Source organism: Lemur catta, chromosome 12, assembly GCF_020740605.2.
Source record: "Lemur catta isolate mLemCat1 chromosome 12, mLemCat1.pri, whole genome shotgun sequence".
Taxonomy (NCBI): Eukaryota; Metazoa; Chordata; class Mammalia; order Primates; family Lemuridae; genus Lemur; species Lemur catta.
Window position 1 is genome coordinate 24,666,416 of NC_059139.1, and position 10,517 is coordinate 24,676,932.

The 10,517-nt window shown below is 40.2% G+C and overlaps 1 protein-coding gene across 2 annotated transcripts in view; it reads right to left on the bottom strand.

Moving 5' to 3' along the window:
* Positions 1-9,713, bottom strand: part of LIFR (LIF receptor subunit alpha) — a 54,368-nt gene extending 44,655 nt beyond the window's left edge. Inside the window, exons 1-3 of one of the 2 annotated variants that reach the window (XM_045566484.1) lie at positions 9,669-9,713; positions 3,152-3,312; positions 1,361-1,475 (exon numbers count right to left, since the gene is read on the bottom strand). In XM_045566484.1, coding sequence (XP_045422440.1) covers positions 1,361-1,475; positions 3,152-3,290 — 254 coding nt within the window. In that variant the 5' untranslated portion in view covers positions 3,291-3,312; positions 9,669-9,713. Of the gene's footprint in view, positions 1-1,360; positions 1,476-3,151; positions 3,574-9,668 lie in introns of those variants that run through there. The other variant, XM_045566485.1, reaches the window with a different exon arrangement.
* Positions 9,714-10,517: the final 804 nt, after the last annotated feature.

Here is a 10,517-nt window from a genome sequence, read left to right on the forward strand (position 1 = left end):
CCCAACTTTCCAGACTCCCCCTCCTGGACTAACAGTAGAACTGCCCTTCCCTGCCCCTCTGAAGCAGGGCTTGGCCATGTGGCTTTATTTGGCCAGAGAAATATGAGTGACAGTCCCATGTATCAGGTCAGAAAGGAAGCTCTGAAGGCCAGTGCAGGCTGTGTCCCTCTCCTTCCCTTGCCTCCAGGCCTCGTGATGCCTGGGGCCCTACAGGACGAATGCAGGGCAGAGATCCTAGCTGAACCCCCAGACACAGAACACAAGCAGGAAATAATCCTTTATTTGCATAAGCAAGAAATAAGGAAATGAGAATTAAGTGTTGTTTCTTCAACACAACCTAGTTCATCCTGACTGATAAACTACTCCAATACTTGGACTCATGTTCAATAAATGTACACTGAATGGGGAAAAATCAAATTGCATTTAAATATACGTTTGTGTCAATTTACATTAGGACTACTCATCAGGAAACTGGGACTGGGAGCAGCGTGCTAGAACTCCCCTGGCACTGCCAGGCAACTCAGTGCTCTGCCGAGATTAGGGAAATCAATGGGAATTGTTCTAACCTTCAGGCCTAGAAGCTTCTAGCCCACTCCAAGATAACCTGAGAGGTCAGGTAATAGAACCTGGCACCTGCCTAATGCCCATTTCCTCCTTGTCCTTCATAACAGGAACCCAGTGTTTACCGAGCATGCTGCCATATAGCTAGAACATATTCCCAGCCTCTTGCACAGCTAGGTTTAGCCATCTGATAAGTTCTGGCCAGTGAGACGTATGCAGAGGTGATGTGTGGGACTTGGCAGTCCCCTTAAAGTAAACTGCCCTTCTTCTTATTTCTTGCTTCTTGGAATGCAGACATGACGGCCGTGCCTCAAGCATCACCTTGAACCATGAGATCACATGCTAAAAATAGCACAGTAGCATGACAAGGAGGGACTGGGTCTGATGGCCATAAACACCCATGCCAGGCCTGCACTGCCTGCCTCCAGAGCTTCCACATGAGAGTAAATGCCTGTCGGTTGAGCCACTATTACTGACATTTCCTGTTAGGCACAGCCAAACATAAGCCTAACTGATGTAGGCAGATGTTGGTTTGGGGTAGACCAGTAAAATGTCCCCATAGTAGATCAACACATTGGAGTTGTGCTTCATACTCACTATTCATATAATAAAATAATCAAAGTTTTGGCTAGACAAAGGGTTTGTTTCCATCTTGATTGATGTAAGATTCAGAATTTTTAAGAAACAGCTAAGAATGAAAACTTTATTATAAAAATTTCCAAAATAAAATCTTTATATTCTAAAATTAAAGATAACATCTAGGTTTACAGTTGTGAGTTCATCTAAGTATTTCCATTACCTGTTATCAATGCAAAATTCATAAAGAGTACCATGGCCTGCTCCAGAGGGTGCTTTCCAAGAACAGTCCCACATTTTTAAATTGTTAGTTGTACACTTCAAATCATAAGGAGTCTCTGGAGAGGGAGAAATAACACACACACACACAACATGCTTAATGACTCCATTTCACTGCAAAAGGTCACCCGGTCAAACCATTTTCGGTCATAAGCACAATCACGTGTCTACAGAGGGCCCATGTTCTTTGGGAACAGATGATCCTGCAGTCATGAGAAGGAACTGATTTATATTTGTATTTATATTTCCTTTTGTAGCTTTAGTCAAAAAAAGCTAAAGGGTAAAGTGATGAAAGTGAGCCAACTACTAAACCACTTTGGGGTCAGGCTTCTATCAAAAATTCCACTTCCAGGCAACTAAGGCAAATTGAGGGAGTAACTGACTATGTAGATTCAATGATGGGACCGAGATGGATTCTGGGGGATTCTAGCACCCCTTGAATCTCCATTAACCCCATTTGCAAAATAAAAAAAAAAAGTAAAATCTAAGTAAAAACCATGTGCCTTCCATGTCTACAAACACAGCTTCTGAACGTCTAGCCACAACCGCTTCATTGCTTGTTTCCAGACTGCCACCCTCCACAGAAATCCCACTACCAATCTTTAGACTGTTACAAAGCAGGTTAAATTTAAACCATAACAAACTCACATGAGTTCATTTGAAAAATATATTTTTGGTGTGGGCCTAAACAACTGAGAAGTAACAAATAATACAGAAAATTACAATCCTAATAGTACTTATCCAAGTCTATAAAATAACATTACATCATGGAATACATGAACACTAACTATGTAATGAAAAAAGTCACCCTAAAAAGAAAGTGAGAAGAAGGAAGGAGGGTACAATAGAGAAGAGGAAGGAAAAAAAGAAGGAAGGAAGGAGAGAAAGAAGGGAAAAAAAGCAACTGTAGTGTAAAATAGGCATTCCATATCAAACTCTATAAATGTCTATAAAAAAGATTTTTTCTTTTATTTTTCTATATGGTTGGCATGATATTCACTGTAGCAATAAATTATGAAGCAATTTATATAAGACAGGAAACAGAAACATTATATTGGAAGTGCTGACATTAGAAAGCTGCAATAATCATAATAATAAAGTTGTTTAAAGAGTGACCTGAGGAAAAGAGAAGATCTGTTTAATATGTAAATAATATAAAAACTAAACGAAGGGGTAGCAGGATGATAATGTCCTTTATAGAAATAAGCTAGGTACTCTCTAGACAAACATTCAGAATATATTTAAATAAGACGGTGGCAAATAACATATTAAAATGATATTTAGATTTCAGTGATAGGACATTCTAAAAACGTAAAATTATCAAGACACAAAACAGCATCTATGCAGGCAGAGCAGTGGGGGCCGGGCGGCCCGGGAGGGGCTGACCAGAGATGCTGGGAGACTTCTGGGGGGCGGCACTGCTCCGGGCCTCCACTGGGCTGGTGGTTACATAATTGCCTTCTTTGTCAAAACTCACAGAACTGTATCCTAAAGGGCGAATTTTATTGTATATAAATGCAAATTATACCTTAATTTTTTAAATGGTAAAAGAATATTTTAATCTATGTCGTTTTAAAAAACAAACAAAACAAAAATACATAGAAAAAAGGCTACAGAGAAATGAACTTTAACCACCAAAAACCCGAAGAGTTCAATAAGGAAACAAAATTGCTTCATAATCAAAATGGAAATAAAATGACAATCTGTTGGTTCTCTATAAGTCTGACGTACTTACCCTTTCTCTGGCTAGTGACATGATTCATTAAGTACAGAAGAACAAATGTTGACAGGAGCCACTGGAAATCTGAAGTAGTCCTCATCCTTTTATTGTCCACCAGCCGGAATGGTCGTTTCGAACGTAAGTAAATGTCCATGGTCCGTGCAGTGTAGTTAGTCCTAGGTTAGGAGGAAAGTTTCAAATGGTGTTCCAACTGCTCTGAAGACACACCTCATACTGTGCACACAAATGAAATGCACACTGACAGATTATGAAAGAGATTGTACATTAATGACTTTGGAGATGCTCAGGCTGAGTTTAGGAGACTTAGAGACATCAACACTGGACATGGCTGTTGCTTCACATGTCCACTATGGGGCCAATTCTCCAATGCTGGGCTTCAGAAAGTTCTAGTTTATAACTGAGCACGTGTTTGTCAACTCTCCACTCCAACACCACTAGAATAAAGAAAAGTAGTACATAAAACTGAAGTTTTGACCATTTTAAATTATATAAGGATTGATATTTTTATTTTAATTAGTATGTGTTAATTTTTGTCACTTATTTATGAAATATTGGTGTTGCCGTCCATTTCTGTCATGATTAAAGTTTCTATTTCATACAGATTTAAATTTAAATAAAGAGAACAAATTAGGGTAAATAATAGTATGGAGGGCTGCAGAGTGACAAAAATATTGACAATGACACACAAATGGCTGCAGTTTAACAAATACTCCAACAACTACAATGGGAAAGGAACCATGAGAGGAAGAGACCTCAACACATTTCCCTTGAAGAGAGAAAGCATTCAGAAGAGCAGTGACTGACTCTGGTGGATGAGTCGGGGGAGGTGGCTGCGACAGAGGAGGGGCTGCTGGGAGGTACCCGGGAGGTATCTGTCAGCAGGTGCTTAGAGACAGCCTCCTGGCCCAGGCCTGTGGCACAGCACCAGTAAGATAAGTTCCTCCCATAAGAGTTTTATATTGGCACAGAAAACCAAGGACCACAAAACATATAAGCAAAGCCTAACATATTAAAGAAAAATTCAGGACAAACATGATAGCCAAAAGGAAAATAAAAATGACTCCCAGGGGAAATCGGGATGATGTAAGAAACAAGAAAGCTTAAAAACAAAAAAGAAAAAAAACCCTCAACTTCTAAATAGTACCTTCAGAGCACACCTGACACAGCCATAAAAACAAGAAGAGGATGCAAAGGGAAAGGAATAATCAGAAATAAAAACATCTCTTATAAGGTAAATACATTGGCTAATATTAAAAATTAAAATAAAAAGATAAAACATTGAAAAATCTTTCACAAATAAACAAAAGACAAAAAAATAGAAAATGTGGGAAGAGAGATGAGAAACAGAGACTTGATCAAGGAAAGGAGATCCAACATCCAAATAATGGGAACCCAATGACAGATTTCAAAAAATACTCTTCTTAGTGAAAGCAGATGGCAAGAGCTCTTCCCGGCTATCATTAAGTATTGTCAGAAAACCAGGAAATGAATCCCCAAATAGCTTAAATAATTAAAACATGCACAAGGCACAAGCACACATTTCAAAAGTGTTCAATTATTTTCTGGATGAATGAATCACTTCCTAGTCAATTCCAGTGTCACCGAGTTTACTCATTAGAATGAAAATGTATTCACAGAATGTCTAAAATGCCAGTTGCTGAAGTTACAGAATTATACAGCTATACAGGAATAACTAAATAAAGGAGACCAAACATGACCCAAAAACTCAAACCCTGACTGAAGTAATCATAAACCATATTCACTGACTGGCTAAACATTATCTTGGAATGAAACAGTCTTCACTGCAAGTTAACAGTTATTCTAGAAAAGAGATGTGTGCCCTAGTGCCATGCCAGGAAGAAGTGGCAAGGGGGTGGGGGGTAGAGGGAGGAAGAGATCTGGACCAGGTGCTGCCAGATTTAGACTCTAATCTTGGCTCCATTACTAATTAGCAGTATGACTGAAGGTAAAGCCCTTAATCCCTCCCGGCTTCAGCCTCAACCATTGTAGCACAGAGGCAAGCTCCATTCAGGACCCACATCAGAGGCTTCCCAAAGTGAAGCTGTAATATTCCATTCCTGCTGGCAGGGAACGAGCACGCAGGCATTAGCGAGCACAAAGTCAGCGCCAGCAGCAGCCACGGATCAAGGACTCCACTGAGGAGGTCAGTGAGCAGCAGGACGGGGGTGCACAGGAACAGAAGATCTAAGGCCTTGTCACCGAAGCCTGCTTAACTCAAAATAAGCAGGATAATAAAGACAACTTCCTTCTGTCATAGCATTTACATAGAAAACTCTGAGCAAATCACATTTCGGCAATATAATATTATTCTCATAACACATCCAACTCCCCTCCCAAGCAGAACTTTCAAATGGACGTCCAGGTCAGAACAGTACGTGAACAGGGCCCTCTAATGTACTTTCAAGAAAAAAAGGATGCTTGTGAAACTTTGCTCACTTCTGATATTAGAAACATTGTCAGAATTTACTTATTTTCCTCACCAATGCCTTATTCCTTAGAGGAGAACAAATTTTTATAGAATTTTAGGAGTTAACTTTCAAAATCAGGACAGCCGTCTCTCTCCTGTGGCAACACCAGGAGTAAATGCAAATGCCCAGAGGGCCAAAACAGGGCACTAAGGCACTCGCAGGCAGGTGCAAACCACCGCCGCTGGCCCAGCCTAAAGGTGGCAGCCACCCACCTTGTGCCAGAGTTTCTTATATTTCAAGACAAGGTAGAAATCTGGAATGTTGTAAGAAATTATCAAGTTTGTAAATATAAGCAACTAATGCATATTATCTAAACATTCTAGAAGCCAAAAAAAAAAAATGCTTTCAGATTGTCTCCTGCCTGAGGGCCACCAGTTTAGTTTGTTTCCTACACTATTATTTTAAAGGATTCAAAAATGTCAATAAACCCTTCTGTTTAAGAAACGTGATCATGCACAATCAATTTATAATGCTGAATAGAAAGAAAAAAAAAATCTGTTTTCACTTCTTAACACATACGTTAACCTCAATCTCGGGGCATCAAGAAGGACAGGCAGAACCCGCACGTGGGGCCCCAGATGCAAAGCTACAAGTCCCCACTTGTGAAAATGGAATGTTCATACGTGTACTCTGATGTGCTTTTTCCTCAACTTCAAGAATTCTGGTTCTAGCGTGCATAAGGTTTTGGAACTTTCTTCTGAGGGTAATTAGAAAAAAAGAGTTGAGAAAAGTAAAGCTAGAGGCCAGAAACTGTAGTCCCAATGCATTTTGTTTCATTTATTTCTGTTCCTCCTTTCATTTGTTTACTTATTTATTTTTCTCACAGGAGCGGTGGGGACAGGTGGGTAAGGGAGGGGAAAATGTGACAGAGAGCAGATCTTTTCTCACCGAGGGAGAAAAGCTTCTAAACTTCTCTCAAGGCGACACAAACAGGCGACAAGCTGGCCACCAAACCCACCACCAGAGGGACACGGCAGAGATGCCAGGAGTCTACCCCAAGCAAGGACCCACACGGCTGATCTACATTCTTCTTAGTCCCTTTCTTTACTGTTTGCTACGAGGGAACACAAAAATCACTTCAAAACTTAGACCAGCAACTATTTTCCTAATCCCATTTCTCTGTAAGACCTTAAGTTCCTCAAGCTTTGGCTCCCTTTGAAGAAGGCTTTCCAGGAACATAAACTTTGCAGTTAGGTAGACTCTTATCGTGTTACTAAAGTGAAGTGTTGGGGGTTCAAGTAAAATGAGAGAAATACTTAGGAAAAACACAAGTTTGGCCCAAATGAGAAGTTCTACCTGGTTGAGACCAGACTGCACAGGGGACATGACTGGTTTTATAGAAAGATGAGAGCTTGAAGGAAGTGGTGCTTTAAGGAGATTAATCAGGAGACAACTGCCATTATCAAAGACATATTTAAAATTACCAAGATATACATTCAGCTGCAAAAATCTAGTCCTCAAAGAGCCCACACAACCCAGCACGACAAATTTGACAAGATTTATACCAAGATATTATACCTTATTGAGAACATCAAAATAACTACAAAAGAAGATCTTACAAGCTTCCAGGGAGGGGGACGTCATACGCAAGGGCTCAGAGTAAGAGCAGCACCAGAGTAGTTCAGTGCAGTCAGGACTCTGTGACACAGGGACGGAGACAGCCCTACCTCCAGAGCAGGCTGGGGGCATACATGAGACTCTGTGTGATCAATATTCTTGGGGTGGGGGGGTGTCACATAACACTTCTTAGCACTGAAAGCTAAAAGGAACACCTTCCAAAACATAGGTGAAAGTGATCTTCACACTTGAATTCTACACTCAAACTACTGAGTGGATAAAATACATTTTATAAAGACACGCAAAATTGCGAAAGATGTAACTTCCATGCACCCATTCTCTGGAGGCTACTGGAGGATAGGATTTATCAAAATGAGGTACAAAACAAAGAAACAAGAGAGAATCTATGATCCATGAAACTGGAATTTGAACCTTGGACAGAGGCCCTGTGCTCTGCCCCTGATGTCATCCTGGGTCAAGTGAAAGTGGATACCGTTCCACAAGCTGCCGGACCCTTCTTGACTCCTCACGCTGGCACATATTTTCCCTTCTGGCTAATTTCTCTGCACCCCTTTCTGCACCCTACTCCAGGCAGCAGTGAAACTCCCAGCAGGAGGTACGCTCATCATCACCTCTGAGCATCCCCAGAAAGTTAGATGCCCCTCTGCTTCCACGACACTTTAATCACATCTCAATCACAAGGGTTGCACAACTGACAGCCACGGGCCCAATTCGACCCACCTCTTGATTCTGTAAATAAAGTCTTCCTAGAACACAGCCATACCCATCCGTTTATGTACTGCCTATGGCTGCTTTCCCATGACAATGTTGGAGTTGAGTGGCTGTGACAAAGCCTAAAATATTTACTGCCTTGCCCTTTACAGAAAGAATTTGGGGACCCCTGCTCGACTGCTTCACTTCACAATCTTCCAATTCTCCCAACAGACTGTCAGATGCTCAAGAGCAAACATGCCTCTGAGTTCACTGTAACCGCCAATGTCCAAGCAAGTACCTGATACCGAGCAGCTGTATGAACGAATACTAAGGCACAGATGATTATACAACCACACAGTATTCTTTCATTTAGGCTGCATGCGAACCCAAGTACTGCCAACACTGAGAACATCCGTTAGAGCTGTGGTTTCCAAACTGTGCACCAAAGCACTCCAAGACACCAAAGCAAACTAAGAGGACTAACATAGGATATTTTAAATGTTTGAACGAAACAAAGCAACATCCGTCCAACACTGTGAGAATCTTTAGTTCAAGGTAGTTCACATCTGGTAATGCTAAATTCCTTTCAGTGACATCATATCTTTGGTAAAGGAGGAAAGGGGTTGGTAACTGCTGGGATAAAACACAAATACCATCCCCCAAAATCAATGCAGAAATGGAAATGAAGCTGGTGGTATCCAATCTGTTTCCAGAGTTTGATAAGCTATGCAGTACCTAACTGGTTCACAAATCTCATCAGTAATTCAGGGTTTTTAAGAATGAAATAAAAAAAATGCTACAGTCTGCTTTCCATAACTGAGGGCTTTGCAATCATAGATTCAACCACACATGGATTGAAAATATATACTCTTATAAAGACATTGGCCTAGGCAAAGCATTTATGAAGAAGACCTCCCAAAGCAATCACAGCAGCAACAAAAATAAATAAATGGAACCTGATCAAATTATAAAGCTTCTGCACAGGCAAGAGAACTATCATTACAGCGAATAGACAACCTACAGAATGGAAGAAAATATTTGCTTTTGACACATCTGATAAAGGGCTGATAACAAGAATCTATATAGAAGTTAAAAAAATCAACAAGAAAAAATCAAACAACCCCATCAATAAATGGGCAAAGGACATGAACTGAAACTTTTCAAAAGACGACAGACTAATGGCCAGCAAACATATAAAAAAGTGCTCAACATCTCTAATCATTAAGGATGTGCAAATCAAAACTACAATGAGATATCACCTAATTCCAATGAGAATGGCCTGTATCAAAAAGTCCCAAAATAACAAATGCTGATGTGGATGTGGAGAGATTGGAACACTCTTACACTGCCGGTGGGACTGAAAATTAGTACAAACCCTGTGGAAAGTAATTTGGAGATACCTCAAAAAGCTAAAAATAGAAACACCATTTGATCCAGCAATCCCACTACTAGGCATCTACCCAAAGGAAAAAAAAAGACATTCTATAATAAAGACAACTGCACTGGAATGATTATGGCAGTACAATTCACAATTGCAAAGATGTGGAAACAACCCAAGTGCCCATCAATACATAAGTGGATTAATAGAATATGGTATATGTATACCATGGAATACTACTCAACTACAAAAAACAGTGGTAATCTAGCACCTCTTATATTATCCAGGAGAGCTTGAGCCCATCCTTCAAAGTGAGATATCACAAGAATGAAAAACAAGCACCACATGTACTCGCCATCAAATTGGTACTTACTGTTCAACACTAAGGTGACCACATGGTAGTAATATTCTCTGGGTGCTGGTAAGGGGGTCGGGGGGTAAACCCGCAACTAATGGAGACAGAGTGCACTATGTGGGGGAAGGACATGCTTCTAGCCCTGGCTTGGGCAAGGCAAAGGCATTACATGTAACCAAATGTTTGTACTCCCATAATATTCTGAAATAAAAAAAAAGAAAAGAAAATATTCGGGGAAAAAATAATAATAATACAATAAAAAAATTATAAAAACCAGGGGAGTATAACAAATATTTACATAGCATTTACATTGTATTAGGTATTAAAAGTAAGCTAGAGATGATTTACAACATATGAGAGGATGAGTGTAGGTTATATGTAAATATCACATCATTTTATACAAGGGGCTTGAGCATCCGAGGATTTGGTATCTGTGAAGCTCCAGGAACCAATCCCCCAATTCCCCAGATACCAGGGGACAATTATATTTTTCCCTTTAGGCTGACAGGCGTTATTTTTTCAAACTGCTACTAAAGCACTAGGTTTTAAATACTTATTAAATTTGTTGGTTCTAACTACTTCATAAAAAAACCTGTGAGGTAATTCTTTTGACTGGGGACACCATGAAAGACATTCGTGCAACACCACGGGCACTGTGAACCGAGAAAGTCTGGGCACCTGACCAGAGGATCACTCGACTGCTCAGAGATTCCAGTGCATCGTGCTTTAGTTTGCATCCCACATGTAGGAAAAGGACAGTGAAATTTAACTTTTGATACATTATAAAAACACATCTAATACTATGGATACTGCGGGATATCCATTTTCAATAAGAACTTTGGTCTACTACTCAAATAGAATATGCTT